At 48.7% G+C, this 20,682-nt stretch overlaps 1 protein-coding gene across 2 annotated transcripts in view; it reads right to left on the bottom strand.

The window, feature by feature from the left end:
* Positions 1-20,682, bottom strand: part of LOC144169442 (polycystin-1-like protein 1) — a 433,694-nt gene that overhangs the window by 255,509 nt on the left and 157,503 nt on the right. For both annotated transcript variants that reach the window (XM_077698599.1, XM_077698600.1), the window contains exon 3: positions 5,315-5,415. In XM_077698599.1, coding sequence (XP_077554725.1) covers positions 5,315-5,415 — 101 coding nt within the window. The remainder of the gene's footprint in view (positions 1-5,314; positions 5,416-20,682) is intronic.

Here is a 20,682-nt window from a genome sequence, read left to right as displayed (position 1 = left end):
ACTATATGCAAGCGTAGGGACAACAGGAGCAGCCTTGGGCACGGGCCGCAGCCGGAAGGGCTGGTGGGCTTTCGCCGGCGCAACAGAGTTGCCGCCGGCTGGTAAAGAAAGCGTCACATACCTTCGGCCAACGCCTTCGGCGTCCTGGAAGCGTCTCCCCGAACGGACCCCCGCGCAGGGCGCGCGTTCGCCTCCCCGGCGAGAGTCGGGTTCGGGCCTCGTTCAAACGGACCAATGAGGTGAGGTTAGCTCCGCTACCAGGGCGGAGCGCCCGCTGCGTGACAGTGTTTTATCGCCGCAACGGTCTCTGCAGGCTTCACCTCACGCAAGAGTTTGAGAGACGGCTCGGCTCTACACAGAGGCGCCAAGACGAGCCGGAATTTCGGAGGAGAGAGGGGAAAAGCGCCGCGTGATGGCACAAACCCAGTGATCGCGCAATGGCCTGGGCGTCAGGATCCCCACAAACCCGACGGCATGAAGAAACAGTGAATACGCAGCTTGCCGGCAACCTTCTCCTTCGCCTGCAGGCCGACCGACGGTTGTGTCTCACTTGGTACTAGTTAATTCTTATTTGTATAAGTAATCGTAAAACAAAATCACATCCTCGGACGAGAAGAAAAGGGACACAGTTGCCGAGCGCCCGCGGTCTCCTTCGCGCATTATTTCTTTATCCCCCGCGTCGTTTTAACGAACCCGCCTGAGGAGGAAGGCTTTACAGCGTGGAAAGAAGGCCAGCTTGAATGGCGAAGTGATTATATGCAGCCTCAGCTCGTGTACGCGCGCACGTGCGCACGAAGGCACCACGGCGGCAGCTGCGTGGAAGGGCCTCCTCTCACGACGTGACTCCTCTGCGGTGGCTTGTTCCTTCGCCGACCATTCATAGCTGACAGCAAAATGGTCGGCAGCCGAACGCCGGACGCACGCTCCCGCCCATTACTCCCCCGTGCGAGAGAAAAACCATCGTGGCGCTGGCAGCGGGTAAGACGGCTGGCGGAGGCATTGCAAAAGATGAATAAGAACCGTGGGGGCGATGTAGGTGCGCTCAGTTTCACGATGCACCTACGCGCGCACCACGTTGAGTCAGGGCGGTGTTCAAGATAGGCTAAGCGCCATAAGCGAGCCGATTAGGCGAGGAAAGGCCTATACGCGTGCCCTATGTATTAATCAGCGTGATGTGACCGGAAAGGCGGGGTACCTTCTCAGCTGCCGTTAGTGCGCGGACGGTTTATTGCTTATCGAGGAATAGCACGGCGGGAAAAGATTAATGCGATATTTGTTCGCCTTTGCTTGACCCCTCCAGCGGTTGAAGCGATGCAAATTGGTCGGGGGGTACTTCTCCGACTTTTTTTTAAATATGATTCACAGCCATGCGCAGGCCGATAGAGGATCCACGCGACAGCGCCTTAAGCCTTCTAATTCCGTTGTCAGAAGGCCTGTATGCACGTCAATTCGAACAAAACACCTCAGAAAACTTAGAACTCTCTGTTTGTGTATGTACATGCGGACGAATTTAACCTATTCTGAAGGTGCTTTGAAATCCCTTTCGGTATTTTGTCAAGTAATTAAAGTGAAGAAAGCAGTAAAAAATGAGTACGCAAATAGTTATCACATCCAGAGAATGGCATGAACTGTACGGCCGCGGCTTCCATAACCGTTAGCTTCACCATGCTGCCATTTATTCGTCTCAACCCTGCAAGGCTTCGAAATTAGCGCGCTCGGTATCTCTGAGGCAGCACCAACAAAATGAGACAGAAGTTAATGCTGGGTGTCACTGCGCTTTCTTAGTAGCTGAGGGGAAAAAAATGATTAAACTAAGAGAAAGTTTTGCAACCAGCTAACAAGAAATATAGTTACACAGTGTAGAGACGATTAACAGTGTACGGCTTGTTAGAATTGCCTTTGAGAGTTCCTCGGTACACTCCGAAGGAAATCATCGCGGCAGGCTAGTCATATACAAGACTACAGAAGAAGATATAAACATATTTTGAACGCCGCCTCTTCACTGCGGTAGCCAAGTGAACTGGTCATTCTTTCATTTCGGACACAACTATCAGTGTTTCGTCTTCAACTTATTCCTCAGTGTACGGAAACTAAGCAGGTTTCCCTTTTTTGTTACCCTCATGCGACAAAAAAAAAAGTGCAACCAGAGAAACCGTTAGACGTCAATAGGAGGCGGATTAGTTTAAGGCAGCTGTCACAGGCCACAGCTTTACAAAAAAAAACACGTAGCACCTTTCCCGATTTCGTAGCTCATGTTTTAAAACAAGTCCAGGGGCAAAGTTTCCTGTTCGCCACTCATCATTAATCTACGGCTTTATGAAACCGCTCTTCCCCCAAGAGAGGAAAAAAACGACATACCCTGCAAAAGAGTCTCCTCGCTAGAACAAGCAAAGGCGAAAAACTGTGTTTGGTTCCTCTGTCACAGAAATCGGTACAACACGAAAGTGAAATGTGCAGCGAAATCTGCAGCTGAGCATGATTTGCAGATCGGCGGCTGTGAGTGTGCTTGGCGAGCGAGGTCCTGCTGGCGGGTGGCTTCTGCAAAGGTGTACTGGCGAAATTTCCGTGACAGATATGACGTCAGTGAAATCTCGGTCTATCCCGGCATAAAAAACTTTCGTGTAAAAATATAAAACCCGATAACGGAGAACCCTAAGTATAACGTACTCTTCAGTTCTAAAGGTTGCTTCCCCGCAAGAAGTCGCTGTGTGAAGGGATGCACCCTTTACAGGCCGCTTGCTTCGTTGTACTGGCGTCTTTTCCGTGACGAATATGACGTCAGCAAAATTTTGGTGTGTCCCGGAATAAAAACACTTTAGTGTTAAAAACTTTAGTTGCCTTTTAGCAGGCGTGTGGGTTGAGAAATTTTGCAGTAGATTAGACCGACCGCTGGGCGGCATCGAATAGCGCTTACTGACATCCGTCTGTGCAGATATTCATAAACACGGCAAGGCGACCGTCACACTGAAGACCAATCAAACGAATCAACGCAGCATACAAGGCATTTGTACATCTGATAATACAACTGCAACTCTGCTGTGACACTGAGTATTGAAGCAACCATAATATTGTGTTTTTTTTTTATTCTTACGGCCCGTCCCACCGTTCTAGTTTCTTCCGCTAAGTAATCGTTGTCACCTCACCGTACACTGGTCGTTTGTGTGGAATGGGTACGGAACATGAAAACACATGAAAGGAGAGGGTGCGGCTCACAACTTGCCAATATATTCGATATTACACCAGAAAAACGTTTCCACCCAGAGAACATATAGTTAAGAAGAAAATCGGTCCGTCGACGCCCTAACGTCTCTATCACATAAAAGCGCGAACACTTCGTGTTTTTATATCGTTCGTGGTAGTCGGTTGGCAGTACGTCCCCGTCGCTTAGCCGTGCGCCCTTTCAACTCATTCAGAGTCCTCCATAATGAACGTCCTATGTGCTTGGCAGGGGCGTCGTTCATCTAGGCTAGCGAATGATTGCGCCAATCGCAGAAGCATCGTTGCCCGGAGAGAGGCGCGGTGCAGACCAGAGAGAAAGGAAAACGGAAGAGCGCGAAAGACGGCGGGGATAGCTGGAGGCAGCGGCGCGTTCGAACCGCACCGGAATGATTACGTTCGATGCAGGCCGCCGCCTGCGCGACTAAATACTGCATGCGGCGGCGGTCCTCTGCGAATTGCCGGAGCGTGTGTCTATCGGGGCACGCGGTAGGCCGAAAGACGAAAGCTTCGGCGCAAACACGCGAAGCCAGCAAGCAAATGCCCCAGAACAGACGCATTCACACGCCCGGCAGCCTGAAAACAAATACGCGGCTAAAAAGCAGCCAGCCAGGCACAGTGGCAGCACGTACACAGCTTGAAATACCGAACGGTGGCGGCGGCTCCCCCATCACTCTCTATCAGCGGCTCTTTTCCATTCGTAATGAACGACTGTCGACCCTCTATATTTCTCGAGGTGAAGGGAGTCGGGGTTGCAGCCGCAACGACTGCAGTGTACCGACGCCCAACCTCCCCACATCCCTTTTGACCGGCGCGAATCAATAGCGCTACAGCAGGCCGCCGTCACCGCAGAACCAACGTCAGCAGTACATCGTGCTGCCGTATATTAGTGTCGGAGGCGGCGCGTACATTTTTCTCTTCTCGGTCCTCACCACCGAGCGATCTGTATTTGTATCCCGCTTCCTTTTCGATCCATCGTCGGCTGAATATCTTCCGAATAGGTCCCGGCAACGGCAGAAAAGCGATGTCGGAATGGAAGACGGCGCTGAAATGAGCCGCACGTAAGAATCTATGAACCTGGTCCGTGGGGAGTCGGGGTTTTAACGTATACGGGCTATCACGCGTCGGTCTCCGTCGCAGCGACTTAACGGACTGCTAAAACAAGCCCTATTCGAGGCTCTCTTGCCCGTTTTGCACCGCCGAGTATTCCACTTATGACGCGCTCGCATACGGGCTGTTTCCTGACAGCTCCGCACATGCTTGAGAAACTTGCGAACTTTAGTCGCCCTTGGATCATAAATTTACATCAGCAATTTTACATTACGCTTCTCCGGTTAAAAACTTTTGCAGTTGAAGAAAGTTTTCGTCTAATATCACCACTGCAATCATGCTTCAGGAGCTCAGAACAGAGGATAAAATTGCGCCATCGGGTGCGAAGCGCCTGTTATTGCTTATGCTTCCATTCTGTTGCCTAGGCAGAAACCGTTTGTTTTTGTTCAAGCTCGTGTATACGTACACCTACACGGTTCTCAGTGCCCGCGCATATATAGGAAGTATACCCGCCGCCGTATCAGAAATCGAAAACGAATGCTTGCTAAGTAGTTGACATAGAGCACCAGCAGTGCGGTTTTCCTCAAGGCGTTCATGCAGACTTCTCCGCCACGGTTGTGATAATTTAATCATGCGGGATGACTTCTCAGCTTCATTTGTTGAAGTACTGGCTCTGATCCCACGATGTTACACTCCAACTACGAGGCTGAATTTTAGTTAAACGCTTTGAGAGGCCCCGGCTGTATGCTGAGAATATTGTTCAATGTATACTGCCAGTATGAAGGACATAGCGACTGACTTCCATGTCGATGAGATCGTTTCGATAATAATGCTCGAGAAGTTGGCCGAAAACTGGTGTTTTGGCCCCGAACTGCAATAAACACACGCGGCTTGTATATGCTTGCTTGCAAACTGGCGGCCCGACAGAGTGCTAGTTATCTATATAGCAGACATGCAGCAAAAGTGGGACGTAGACACAGGATCTAATATATGGTCTTTAGGTGGCACGCTAATTTCGGAAGTGACATAATAGGCTTTTACACGTTACCCCGATGAGGAAAAAAGTGCGACCAACGGACCGTTGCCCTGGTGCAGAGTAGAGGCAAGTTGACTTGAGGCAGGAAGAAGCTGCAACCACGGGGTGCTTACCTGCGAAAGAAAAAAAAAGAAGAAAGCTTTGTCACAACCATAGTTGTATTTTCAGGGAACTTCTAAGCTATAGCTCGAGGGAATGATGCTAACGCTAGGTGACTGCCGTCTGCAGCAAACTTCCGCACTCGGCAAACGTCAGCAGAAATGAAACCTTTCCAGTAAAATCCTGCCGTTTCGTCTATTTTTCTCGGCAAAACAAGACTGAATTGAAGAAGTAAATAGGCTTCTGTCACACAACACACAATATTCCCGGGTCCCGACTGCATAGCTTAAGGGTAACGTAGTTAAGTCGGGTTGTGAGTTCATTACCAGGTTGCGACACTGACCGAATCAAACGTTTTTTTTTTTTTTTTTTTTTTTTTTTACGTGTGGGAACCCCTACGGGATGATTTCATTTCATTTATTTCGTCCTTATAGGCCCAAGGGCAGTACATAAGGGAGGGCAAGTGACGAGGTGCAGTTTAATGTTCAATATAACATACAAAAAAGCAAAAGAAAGAAAGATAACATACAGAAACCAGAATCGAATCCACGTAGACAGTAAAAAAATACTAAAAACGGGGATGTTGTTCCAAGAATAAAAATAAAAGATTATGTAGGAATTACAAATTTAAGGTACGTACAAATCTAAAATTCTTGAAAAAAAAAAAAAAAAACACGACGTAGTCAAATTATCAAAAACAAGCAGATTGCTCAGACTAGCGGTCGGCGAGCTTAGAGCGGGACATCTCGCGGTCGGTGCATGATGCGCAGTGCTCCGGTAGAGCAATCCGCAGGACTATTGCGTGGGGGGAAAAATGAGCTGTTAAATGCAGATGTCTTGCCGGTAATACGAGCAATGGGTCTGCTGTGACTAAGGCGAATCACTGCTAATTAAAACGTCAAAATTTACATTTGATAGGGGTCAGCGGCCCCAACTTTGTTACAAAAATTCTGGCTCCTCGGGCGTAATTGGATTAATGTCTTTTTTTTTTACCTGACTACGTAGCAAAATGTCCCGCTCTCAACAGCTTCGTGGGCTCCTGTTACCAATGTCTCAATTGAAAAGAAAAAAAAAAAAAGACGGCTAGAAAATACGCTCCAACGAGCTTTTTCACCATTGAGCAAAACTTCCGCTGCCATAAACAGACCTGCTCGGCACCAGTGACACCGTGTTTACCCTCGTTCATTTTTTTTTAAAAGAAGGTCCATATGTATAGGGTACAACAACAACAACAACAACAACAACAAAACATGAATCGGCACATCTAAAGCACGCAGGAAACTCAAATTTGCGCGAGCGAAAGAGAAAAGGCGATTGAACAGCGGAAGCATAGGAGGATCCAAGGCTCGTTCCGGCTACTTGCAAACCGGCGAGGGCCTAGGGCAGTTTTATTTATAATAATAAAAAAAACTGTCAGACACGTCCTAGCACCCTGCCGCGCCCTAGCAACGGCGCGGTAGGGTGCTAGGACAGATTCATTTGCTTGTTTCCTTCGCTAGAGACCGGACCGGTTTTTGGGAAGACTTCCAAGCTCCCTATAGGTTACGAGGAGAAAACACAAAATAGCCTAAAAAATTGGAGAATGGCATACCCTAAAAACACACGTCCCATCCCTCGGTGTCGTCGTCAGACAATCTCCCTTTGAAACTCGGTTTTTCGCTATCGTTGCCTATGGTTTCTTACTCAGCATCTTCGCTGTCTTTCCTACATGACACGCCCCTGAGTGTGTGCGGGGACGTACAAAAATCACGCGCCCGAGTCGATTCCATGATGTGGATTGGAAAGTACAATATCGGTTAGTGAGTACGGTTATCTTTCGCGAGCGCCTCTGCTAAGCAGCCCCCGTACCCGCAAAAAATTCCCGGATCACATTTTTCAAGCCGAGGGGCTACGAACTTGCGAAATTACGAAACTGGAATATACAGGTACACTGGCGGCAACCCTCTTCGATCCGTACTTTCGCTATCCCAACCTTCGCTTTCTTTGTTTAACCCCGATCGCACGCGGTGGCTGGCCTTAGCTCCCAATTTCGGCGCTGCCGAGCCGGCACCACCGAGCCCCTTGCCGAGAGAAATTCCATTTCCCCTCCGTCGTCAGGTGCGCGCAAAACGCCGCTCCCAAGACTGACGGCGAAACCAGGTAGATTGCGCGCTCGGCTGTCAATCGGCGCGGCTTTCTCTCCAAGCGCGGCGGGGGCGGCGAAATTTCGTTTTCCTCCCGCCCTTACTTCTTTTCCCCGCATTTTCCCAGAAACTCCTGGTTGCTTCGATTTGAATTCTCTCTTCCCGCCGTCTCCTGTTCTTGTTTTGCTTCCGCTCGGAGCTCTTTTTGTTCTCGCTCTCTTCCGCACGCCCTCTGCACCCGGCTGAGCCGACAGCAACTCAATCCGTTATCGTCTCCAGCGGCAACCACTGGCGGGTGTCGTTCTTCCGCGCTGCCAGCGCCGTGGAAGAAGAAGAGGAAGACAACCGGAAGTTTTGTAATGGAACGAACCGTCTCGCGTTCGCCGTCGCGTTCGTCATTTCCGTAGCGACACTTCGCGACTTTGCTTGCTCTTCGCACGGCCGCCCTTTGGCCCCGCAGTAGCAGTGATCCGCCAGCTGCGCTCCTCCTCCGCCTCTTCCCATCTCCTTCCGGCAACACTTTCCAGTTCATCCCCCTGCTCACTGCATTTACAGTTATCCATTTCTTTCGCACTTCTTTCGCAGTGAGCGGCGCTCATTCTGTTGGTAGTCGCGTTTCAGTCCACCGGCGTTTCCGAGCCCCTGCTGTTGCTTCCGTGAGGGATCGCGTTTGCTTGGATGGCGGAGGGGACGGACGACATTTCCTTTTAGCGTGCGCACGTGGCCATTTAATGGCGCACATCGAATGAGTTTTGGCTGGAATGCAACGTGCATAAACGCGGTACTGTGCTCCCAACGTGGCTCCCAGTTCGTTTCTCGTACGCGGTTTAAAATGCGGTGACCGGGCTGAAAGCTGCTGCATTCCTTTCTCGAGAGCTTCGTCAAGTATACCTACGAATCCTGAATCTAATAGTGATTACTATTCAACGATTTATTTTGCTTGCTTTTTTTTGCATGTACAGTCTCGTGAACTTCCCGCGCTTTGCCAAGAGTTTTCAGGGCACAAAACTGTTTAAAGTAGACGCTTAACCCTCACATGCAACATGAATGCCTTACGCCGAAACAAATAAAATTACCTCGCCAGCTTCCATGAAATATCTCAGTTACACCGAAACGTTGTACTTTCGCTTCGAATGCTTCGTAGTGTAGAATGCGTGACCTAGGAAGTTTTGAAAAACAACGTGCCCCAGCAATATGCCGCGTTGGGTACACCAGAAATATCAACGTGAAATCTGTGTATCTTGGCAGACCACCACTTCTGGTCACGGTTTAAGCCCCTTTTCAACAGGAGGCCCAGTTTTCTTTATCTTAACACGTTGACACGAACATGTTTAGTTGCATACGACGTGCTATTTTTGCTCACGCTGAAGCGTAATTATGCTTACAGCTTACAAGGCCCTCAAAATACAATGCAGAAATACAAGGCAAGTTTTGTCCATTGAACAGCCCGCATTGACACAAAACTATTAGGCCAATTTTACCGTAAAACTTTACGAGCTACGATAGATAATAAAGAAAACAGAGTGGAACGGTAATGACTGACCAACCACTCTCTCGCTCGAGCCTTTACCAGGACTTTAATTGAAAGGTTATGCGAATGGCGGCCTGTGGCGCCGGCTGCCAGCGGCAGGAAGCATGATCGCGTGATCATAGCCGTGCTTCTAGCTTCATATTATCGGATTGCTCGAATGCTAACCAGAAGTTAACACACTGATAGCTGTGCTTTTAGTGGGGCTCTTTGATTATGAGTCCTGCACTTACCGCGGCTGTTCGAGAGACAATGCGGTATCCGTTCTTCCCGTTTATTTCTACGGGAAGTTTCTACGGCTGAACTCTGAGCTTGTTATTTGCGTTGAGGGAGTTATTGAAGGCTAGCTTTTTCGAATTAAACCAAAATAAAGTGTTCTTTCATGGCCCCTTCAAAAAAACGTGCAAGTCGGCCGGAAAATCAGAGAACATGGCCAACATTAGACTTCAATCTTCTAAGGTAATTAGACAGCGCTTATGATTCACTGCAGTGCCTTCTAAAGGCCCCTGTCTAGATGTCTAAAAAATGACGTCACGAACCCTTCATGGCCGTTGTACAATTAGACGCACAGGATCCTTCAAACAGCCACGGCTAAAGTAGAGAATGGGTAAGGACCAGAGGGATAGGATGAGGCCGGTGCGTGTGAGCGAGAAATCCGGGGACGAATTAGATGAGGGAAGTCGTCGCTCAGCCCTACTAGGATGGAGCGGAAAGATGCGCTTCCTGTCCCCGACGGGTCAACAAGACGGGAGGAAGAGGAAGACGTAACGCCTCTTCCACGCTCATCACATCATATTAGACAACAAAAAAGTAGAAAAACTAACTTCAGAAGCCTAGAAACGGCGAGTGCCGGACGCGTATCAGACTGGGTGGGCCCCGTACGACGCCGAATATATATATATATAAAAAGGACAGAAAGAAAACAGTACACGAGTGAACTAATTCAACATCTCTTGTGAGAACTTTGACTGCAAGGCAAGGATTGTCAGGTCCCAAGTCCGGAACAAGCGTTCGCGAGACGCGATTAGCGGGCGAAACCAGGGCAAAAGCATGCAAGCGCGCTCCGCTATTCCGCGCCGCTGTATGTATACGACGTCAGTATTTCACAGAGCGCGCGTTATTCGAGGTCGGGCTGAGGGCTGTAAAGAACACCGGCGCGGCAGGGACGACGGCGCCCTTCCCCAGTTTCCTTCCGGGCAGGAAGTTTGCGCAGCACTTGGCTCCGGAAGCCGAACATTATGGGCGCGCACAGTGAAGCCTCGCGGCTAGGGGAGGCCGCGTTGTTGAACAGCGGAGCACGCGGGAACGAGGGCTAAAGGCATGCTTTCCCCTACGCATACATGTTCAGGGCGTGCTCCAGTTGGCGGACCATCGCGGCGATGATGCGCGCTGCTCGCGCGGCCGATAACTTAAGACTGGCGGAAGACGTGGCGCCGGGAGCTTCGCGGTTCCTTCGCTCGACTTTATCATCCTTGAGCGGAATGAGGCGGCGCCCTTAAAACTTTATAATCTCAGCTCCGAGGCGCTTCCGAGAGATTATGAACCGGAAAAGCCTTTTTTTTTTCTGTTTCCAAAGTTTATTTTTTGGAGAGTAGCTGCAACAAGGTGGATTTCGGTATGAATAAAATACGGCCAGACGGGAACCGGAGGAAGAGGCGAACTTAAAGCAGTCAGAAGTTACATACACGGCACTGACTGCATGTTTGAATGAACGCATTCGGCAGAAAATGGCCACGACAATAATCGCTGCGCTTCTGGACAGTAGCACGTTTAAAATACACCACACGCTACTGTACCCCCGAAGAATCAGCATCCTCAGTTGATAGCATGCACATGTTCTCCTTACGTGCCGTCACGCAGCCCCCCCCCCCCCCTCCCTATTGGGTGCGCCATCACGTGACCAATGACGCACGCTCCAGGTTAGTCACCCAGAAAACGGGAGAAACCATGACTAGGTGCAGAGCGGTAGTTTCGCACGCCGGAGGCCCGGGTTCGACTCCCAGCCAAGACTATATGCCCAAAATTTCTTTTGAAAGCCATTGATTTATTTTGTTAACAGGAACCTGCTTATGGTGGTGTGTGCTTTTTAGTCGGGTCTTTATTAAATGCAGAGCATTTCAATAACTCACGATGTCACCCGCGTTGACGTCCGTAGTCGTAGTCCGCACCCCTCCCCCTACACTATATAAAAAAATACTATCCGGCGCCTGGTTTCGATCCCTCGACCCTGCGGGCGGAACGCAATGTACATGGTGCTCTACCCACTGCGCCACAAAGCCGACACAGAATGGGAGGCTACGAACACACCTTATATCCTTGACTCATTCAAACTACGTCAAGAAGCTGCTGATACAACGCATTCACTACCACCAACTCCCCAAACACTAAACGTTAACGCAATACACCCACCCCCTATACGACGCATTTACTCGAGTCCCCCTCGCGGGGAGATAGGCCCAATGTTTGGTACCAACGGTCGGTCGCGCCACCGTGGATTTCTCGCGTAATGAAACTTTCAAAGCGTTCGCCTTATTATCACATGGCGTTGCAGTTAATCCACCGCAATGCTGCACTTTTAAAGCAGGTCATGGTGACAGATGTCGTTTTAATAAGTCAGAAAGACGGCGGTGCACAGGTGCCACCTTCTGCTCAATTCCAGCACTCAAAGTGGTAGCCTAGTAAGGCACTAATCGCAACCCGGCACAGGAAACCGGAAGGGAAGTCAGATTTGCACCGAAGGGCTATTTATTTGCTTCATATCGGCGCAATTCCTAGGGTTGTCATCCAACGTAAACGGAAATCGAAACAGTCCACGATAAACCCCACTGCGTGCACAGAAATTTCCCCTGTCCGCACGCGAAGCTCCGAACGACGAAGCCATTTCCTTTCTTGCTTTTTAAACACAAGTGAGAAGTACCTACACGTACTAAATACGCATCCTTAGACACGCAAGAACTGAGAAAAAAAAAGCGGAAACGGCAAAAGAAATTAAAGATTACCGGAGAAGAAGAGTAGCGTAAGTACGCCGTTCCTTTCCCTGCGGGGTAAGAGTGTCCTCGTGCAAACGTACGTGGTTCCTGCGCGCATATCGCCCGCATAAAAGGGTATAAACGGCGCACGGGAGCGCGTCGCCGAGTGCCTAATGGAATTCCACATCCTCGCGTAACTCAGCACGGCCCCAGCGGCTACGGCGGGCCCACAAAGGCGGAAAGTTTTTCCAGCCGCAAGATATGACTCGCGGGCGGTCTTCAGCGGGCGAACAACCGCGCAAGAAGCATCAGCAAGGGGCAGACAAAAGGAACGCCGGTCGCCCGCACTAGAGAAGAAGACGACGGCCACAGGGAAAGGAGACGGCGATGTGCCGAGAAGGGAGGCGAAAGAAGATCACTGTACGCAAAACCGCAGCGCAGCCACCACCTTATACACACAGCGGAGCCGGCAGGAGGAAGGAATACCCGTCAGCGGACGTAGTAGAAATATGAAAACTTACGCGTCCCGAGAAACGCTGCCGCCCGCGGAATAAGCCGTTCCCTCGCATCCCGTGCGATGGCGGCGTTGGCGGAGAGGGAGGAACTGAGGGTATACTTTTCAGCGCAAGTCACACGGAACATGGGGCCCGTTTTATGCCGTTTCAATAGCAGCAATGCGCACCGTCGCTAGGCCTCGAGGGAATCGAAATAAAGGCAGGAAGCGAGCCACCCACAAAGCGCGCTCGAGCGCGCGCGAGCGCGAGCGCTAGAGGGTCTATGAGGAAGGGGGGGCTGTGTGTGGGCCGAAGAAAGGAAGCAAGCCGCTGCACCGGCGCTCAGTGTATCTGAGCAGACGAGACATCACAGACGACGCAACAAAGAGGAAAAGATAGGGAGAGGAGTGTGGGTTTCGGGAAACGCTTGCGGGAGGCAGAGAGGAACGCCGAAGGTAGGGAAGGCAACCTGGATGACTCTTTCTTGCTGTTGTTTGATAAGGAGCGCGACTACCGCCACTGCGGCGGCGGAACGTTTTTACAGGGAAGCGAGAGCAAACGGCGAGCGGGAAAACTATCGCAAAACGAGGAAAGAGAAGACGACTCCAAAGAAACCGCCAAGGAATAAGTCTAAAGAGCGGAAGAGGTGAAAAGAGGGACGATTCAGCGCGAGGCAGACGAAACCGGTTTTTGAAATTCGTCCTAGCTCTAATGCATTTTGCAGAGCGCACATTCCGATAGTAAAAACAATGAAAAGAGAGGCAGAATAGAGAGCAACAAAAGTGTCATGAGGACGGGGAAGCAGAAAGGAAGGAGGCAGCGCACAAAGTGACTCCACTTCTTCGTGGGGGGGAAAGACGGCGACTCGACGCACAAATGTAATCTTAGCTCCACCGATTCAATAGCCTCACGGCAAGCGAATGGAAAACGCTCGAACGATTCAACGGAACAGCAGGTGACCGAGAGAGCGAGAGAATAAAGGTAAAATGAAGTCGACGGACCTCGACACGTCGAAGGCTCGCGCGCTGATACACGCCTGGTCCTTCACGCTGCTGGCTATGATATACCTCGAATCGCGGGAAGACATACGCACGTGTCGTTCGAGCAGCTCTATTGGGACTGCTAGGAGGTGTCGAACAGCATATCTGGACACCACAGCAGCTTTATTTCCGTCCCGCGAGCGTACTTTTTGCGCACTTTTCCCCACCGATTTAGCCCTTCCTTTTAACCATTTGTTTAGAGACTTTCGTGCGCACGCCAAGGTAATGGCGTTGCGAATTAAATATATATATATATATATATATATAGTCAATAGTCAAGCCCGCTTATAACAAAAACTTCGGGAAACTGAAATCAGTTCGTTTTATCCACTTTTCGCTATATCTGGACACAAAATCTATGTATACAAATGCTAACGGGAAACGAGATCTGTTCGTTATAGCCGATATTTCGTTAAAACAGGGTTCGCTATAAGTGGGATATACTGCGTATATATATATACGCACAAAGTAGAAGTACGCTCTTCGGAGACTTTATTTCCAACGTTTCGACCTGAGACAGGTCTTCCTCAGGAAGACCTGTCTCAGGTCGAAACGTTGGAAATAAAGTCTCTCCGAAGAGCGTACTTCTACTTTGTGCGTATTCCTGCAGCAACTAAGGACTCCACTTCACGACTTTATATATATATATAAAGGCGTGGGTTCGGTCCCCACTTTGGGCGCGTGTTGTTCTTTCTTTCTCACGTAATCAATAAAAAAATAATGTAACTTCACTAACGGTAATAAATAGTCTAACCATTCCCCTATGCCTTCTTTGGCGTTGTAGACTGCCAGCATTTCTTTCTGTATGTGTATATATATATATATATATATATATATATATATATATATATATATATATGTATATATATATATATATATATATATATATATATATATATATATATATATATATATATATATATACATATATATATATATATATATATATATATATATATATATATATATATATATAACGTAAGTAGAGACAGAGCCACACGACAAAATAAAAAAGGTTTACAGACGTTTCAGGAAGAGGACTTCCTTTCTTGTGAGTCCAGAATAAGTTGGTTTCAGGGTCATATATAGAGAGAATGTAGCAAGGGCGAGGCAGGGAAAGGGAAGGGAGCTTTTGTACAATGCGATCATGGTTGGTGGGCAGCGAAAAAAAAAATGAGAGAAGTGGAAGAGGGAAAAAAAGACAAGAAATTTTAACAACGTAATTCCCCTTTCTCCCCGCGGCAACAGGGAGGAAAGAGAGGTATCAAAACAAGATATGACCATGCACGCATTTAAACAGAAATTACCATGTTAGTTTTTTTCGCACTTCTTTCTCATGTTCGTACCAGGTGACTGATTTCTTTTTTTATGCCCATACCAAATACGTGCATGGTAATATGGTAATATATATAGATCATGAGGTTCGATGGGCTAGTATAAAAATAGTGAAAGAAGTCGACTGATACGTTTCACGTTTTTGTTTCCCCGGTTCCCAAAAACGGGAAACGTATCAGTCGACTTCTTTCACTATATATATATATATATATATATATATATATAGTGAAAGAAATGCCGGCAGTCTACAACGCCAAAGAAGGCATAGGGGAAGGTTAGACTATTTTTCTACCGTTAGTGACGTTACATTATTATTAATTTTTATTAATTACGCGAGAAAGAAAGAAAGAAAAACACGCGCCCAGAGTGGGGACCGAACCCACGCCTTTCGGTATATATATATATATATATATACCCCGGTCGAAACGTTAGTTCGATCATCGTTTTCATACGTGTGTCTACCCTCTCGTGTATATATATATATATATATATATATATATATAGGGAGTAGTAGAACTTTGAAGATGGTAGAGAACACAAGAGAAGAAAAACTTCGAACAAGGTAAAAGCACGATTGTGGCCTACGTCTCAGCAAGTTCTCTTTGCTGAAACGTAGGCCACAATCGTGCTTTTACCTTGTTCGAAGTTTTTATTCTCTTGTATATATATATATATATATATATATATATATATATATATATATATATATATATATATATATATATATATATATATATATATATATATATAGAGAGAGAGAGAGAGAGAGAGAGAGAGAGAGAGAGAGAGAGAGAGAGAGAGAAGAGAGAATATTAATGCCCGTGAATTTAAAACGAAATATGAGCGAGTTCCAACCCACCCCTCTCAAGTTGATAATCTCTAAGTTGAAAGATTCTTTTTTATAAATCTATGCTAAAACGTCCACATGTACACGCGTGTACGAAGATTTCGAGATGACATTTGTTCTGCTAAAGATAACTCGCACCTAAAATAACAGCATCACTGTTATGCACCTCCCAGAACGCGATTGACGACGCCCGCAGTTCAGCGCACCACAAGAAACGGTCAGCGTAATTCACCCTGTGTAAATTCGTGTGAATGAATCAGCACGACCGGCAATGCGTATGCAAACAATATGAAGGCTAAGGGCAAACAAAATTTAAGGAAGTGAAGTATTATCTAAAAACTGGGAGCACGTTTCGGAAGCTGCTAAAACAACGGGTAAGCAACAGAGACAGAGAAAACATGAAAAAAGGAAGGCGAAGATAGAGCCATCGTGCCCACAAGCGAAGGAGGAATCTGAAAAGAGAAAAGATTGCGTCCGCGATCGCGAAACAAAGCGGGCACGACACGGAGAGCCAGGAAAGCTAACGATCGTCAAAGTGCACGCGCGCACGGCAACAAAGGGCAGACCAACGCAGCGCCGCACATCCTTGTGCCGCACGGCGCATAGTGCTGCGCGCAGGACGGCCTTAGCTAAGCACGTTCTTGCTACACGGTGGCTGGTCTCCCAATACGTGACCGAGATAAGAACAGATACACTCTGACTAATTAGCCTCCGCGGGTATCGAAGGAGGCCGGAGCGGCGATGCAGCTGCGAGCCTTCCGCGGCGCCCGCGACGGAGGGGTCCTCGGCGAAACAATCGCCAGACGTGAGTTCCGGGCTAAGCGGTCGCCGATCGAGAGCAACAACCGGCGCAGGACGCGGCGCCTTCGCCAATGAGAGAGAAAAGACGAGACCCCTGTAATACCGTCCGGCCACTACGGAGAACGTAAGCAACACCACAAGGCATGAGGAGACCCACGCACTACTTCGAAATCATTTACGTGGTTTCTATGGTGATACAAGACAGGTTGACTACAGAAGCAATAACACTGCGATGTCATTTGTTAGACCGCATTGTTATTGTTGTCATTGTACATTAAGGGACAAGAAGAGAGCGGAGTGGGTAAGAGAAGAAACGTGTGTTAAGGACATACAGAAATTCAGAAGATGAAGTGGGCGTGGGCAGTGCTTGTAATGCAAAGGCAAGATAACCGTTGGTCATTAAAGGTAACAGAGTGGATGCCTAGAGAAGGCAAGGGTAGCAGGGGGCGGCAGAAAGTTAGGTGGACAGATGAGATAAAGAAGTTTGCGGGGATAAATTTGTCGCAGTTAGCACAGGACCGGGGTAATTGGAGATTAATGGGAGAGGCTTTTGCCCTGCAGTGGGCGTGGGCAGGCTGGTGATGATGATGATGATTATTGTTATTTTCGAATCCACCTTGTACTCTAACTTATAACCCCGGACGGCGCACTATTTTACGACCTGAAGACCGTTTCTTCCCATTTAAAGCACGCCGATATGTTATTTCAGGCAGGCAAAAGTATGATAGGCGTGAGGCGTCCAATTCGCTTCCGTCTGGAAAATGACGACCACTGGCGGATGATGCATCCAACATCGTCACTGTTTTCGGGGTACGCAAGAAGGCGATATCGCAAGTCCTATGAGCTTCACAGCGTTTGAACCTTGAGTGAAATATTAACCTTCTTTGCAGGTGCCTTCACTTCCTGACGTGTTGATAGGCTTATATATACACGCAGCGCACGCAGAATAAGACGCGCACTAAATGGACGCGACGGCAACTACTGCACAATGATCCCAGGCACTTCACCAACGTTAATGCAGAGGCTAGAAAATAGCTAAACCCTTTGGACACCCCTCGCTGGAGAGAAGGGGGAGAGAAGCCGTCCGGTGAATGTAATGGAAAAGCGAGCCGTAACTGCGCCTCCGAAGTGCGATTCACCGCTTCAACGCTTTAGAACATTGCAAAAGTGTGTAAGTCGCACTAGCGGCGCAGTGAGTAGCCAAAGAAAATCTAGACACCCCTCGCACTGTGGATTTAGGCTTCTTATTTTTTGTGTTTACATTTAACGAAACAACCTCTTTTATATTTGAACGGAGACATGGGGAAAGCTCATACAAGCGGGAACCATGCGGGTAGCACCGCCGGACGTAAGTCAAGATCATAGTAGAATGAGCGTTTCAAACAAACAAACAAACAAGTAAAGCAACGAGCAATTTCCTATGAAATATTTTCTCTGCAACTAAACGGAGAAAAAGTACTGCGCGCGCTTTTGTCGCCAGTTCCCAATCTGTGAATCTCAATCTGTGAAATCCTGGTCTCAAACGGCAGCATATTTCCGCACTCAAGCTGCACGAGGCGTGATCCGGAACAATTAAACTTTTGAGTTTCTTTGTTGGTTTGTTTCGTTGTGGCGTCAGATTTCGTGAGTAGCGCGCTCGGGCATCAGAAGCAACCGGCTTCATGTCGCCAATAACCTTTGTCGAGGAAAATGTACCGGCGAAGGGAAGACGTTGGCTATAGCCAATGCAATGACAAGCGAAATCACTGATCACAAGCTGATTACGAATTAAGATGGCGAATTTCGGCATTGAAGTTCATTGCAAGTCAAAAACACGATTCAAAAGCTAGCCGGCTTTCTCTTGCCGGCCATGGACTACCAGTAATGCGAGCCATTAAATCCTTGCCTTCCCGCGCTGGCGATGCCAAAGAAGGCTTAACACGGTAGCCGCTCCTTGGGGGCGATATACAACGCCGGCCGGAGAGATACAACGGGAAGGTGCAGCAATCGCAAGAAAGGGGCGGCCTAGAGGAGGTTTAGCCACTGAGAGTCCCTAAGCACGCGCCTATTAATGGCTCTGCCCCACACCGGCCCAATTAGAGCCCCGAGCGCGTCGGCGACAGGCGTAACAGTATCCGCTATGCTGTGAGTGCGCAACGGCACTGGCTGCCTCCGCGGTAGCTGCCGCCGAACAACGTCCGATAGCCAGATGCGGAAAGGGAGGAAGACAGAGCCACGGTTCTCCCTGGGGGATTGGTTCGCATTAGGCGCGTCCCGAATTGGACGGGAGGAAACGCGCCGCGAATCCCCGCATCCTTCCCCAAACTCTATCGCCGAATAAGCCTCCCACCCTTCATTTCTGGCCTCTGGGCAGTATAAGCCAGGTACTTTATGTCCGGCGCAAAACGGCTATAGGATATTTTAAAGGGACAAGACGGGGCAGAGTTGCGAAAATATCCTCATTACTTTGGCATTAGCATGCCGTTTCGCGATAGTGACTTGGTGCGTAAAAATCGCCGGCAGCAAAGCGCCAGGTTCGCGCGGCCGAGTGAAAAGCAGTCGGGCGCGTTATAAGTGCATAACTGCGGGATTATCTGATGAGCGGCGCATTTACGTGCAATGGTATACTTGTTCAGCTGTGACAGAGGCGAGAATACCCGTGAAAAAAAAAAAAAAGCAGGCATTCTTCTTGAAATATACGCGGTAGCTCTAAGAGCGAAAAATTGGCCGCGTATCTGCGCACTATCTTCGCTGCAAATGCACTGGAAAGACGATTTCATTTCAGCCGCCGCTTTCCCGTAAGCACCCCTGCCACTCCCTCTCGTACACCTCGATCTTTTCCCCCCTCCCCTGCCAACCCTCACTCCTTGTACCTTCTTTCCATTACTATGCGCGCTCAATGCCAGCCTCCCCGTCACCCTTTCTTCTCCTCTCCTCTTCCTCATCCACCCTCCAACGCTTCTTCGCTTCTCTTCCTCTCTCCATCCTCGCACCCGCCCCCCTGTAGCTCAATCCCCATCGCCCACCCTCCCTCACCCCTACCATTCCCTCTCCCCTCCAATCTATATGTTCTGTTATTCGATGCCCTCACTTCATTCCCTCCTTTCCTTCATCGGTGAATTCTCCTCGGCCTTTTCTACTCTCTTTCCGTCCCTTAACATTTGCCATTTACCCACTCCCACATGTCACCGCCGCCCAACCATTTCCTTGCCGCACCAGCCTCTCCCGCTACACTTTATCCTTCCTCCTCTTTTCCCTCTTCGTATCCCACTCTCCCTCATTCCATTTCTCTCCTTTTACAAACTCTTAAACTGTCCTTCCCTTTCACCTCGTAAATTCCCCACTATCCCACCATTCACTCCCCATTTCCTTCTCATTCCTCGCCTCCCAGTTCCTCTACCGTACACACTTTATTCCAGCTTTCCTCTTCCTGCTCCAACTGCAGCCTCTTCCACTAGACTTTTTTTCCACTGGTCATTTTTTCGCGCTGTTGTCCAGAATGACACCATACCAACTTGCCCAGCTCACCACGCTGTTACAGTCTATTTTCGTCGTTTTCCTTTGCCCCTACACATTTCCGCTACATGCCTCTCCACCTCTCCAGCTCCCTCATCTAATTCTATAACCACCGCAAATTCTCTTTTTTATTGGTGAAAAAAAAAAAAAAGAGCGCAACTAGGACAACGACAGCAGAAAGACAACGGGACAAGCGCTATCGGAGCGCTTGTCCCGTCGTCTTTCTGTTCTGTTGTTGTCCAAGTAGCCCTTTAACTTTTCCCCCAATATGCACCAACTTGCCCAACAGTGTGTTCTCCTCTCTTTCTCATCCCATTCCCCCTCATGTTCCCGCTTCGAGCTGCCCTCTTTACCTCCCCCTTCCATCGCTACCTTCCCAGTCCTACTTTCTCGGACACTTACCGCTACTTTTTTTTCCCACACTCTTGTGCCTCGTTTCTTATCCAATCATCTAGCTCCTATATCCCACTCTCCCTCGCCATTTTCTGCCCATGCACTCCTGTTCCCAACACCAATCAACGGCCAAATCCCAGTAAGTAAGAACCAAATTGCCAACATGGCCACAATAACATTTCTGGCTGATTCCAAAAACAGACAGACTAAACTTCTCAAGATGAGAAGCAACCCAAGAAAGACGTCTGTTAAAACA

The sequence above is a fragment of the Haemaphysalis longicornis genome, unplaced genomic scaffold, assembly GCF_048455015.1.
Source record: "Haemaphysalis longicornis isolate Haplotype H1 unplaced genomic scaffold, Haemaphysalis longicornis Haplotype H1 scaffold_2, whole genome shotgun sequence".
NCBI lineage: Eukaryota > Metazoa > Arthropoda > Arachnida > Ixodida > Ixodidae > Haemaphysalis > Haemaphysalis longicornis.
The sequence above is the reverse complement of the archived record's forward strand: the minus strand, read 5'-3'. Positions and strand labels throughout refer to the sequence as shown.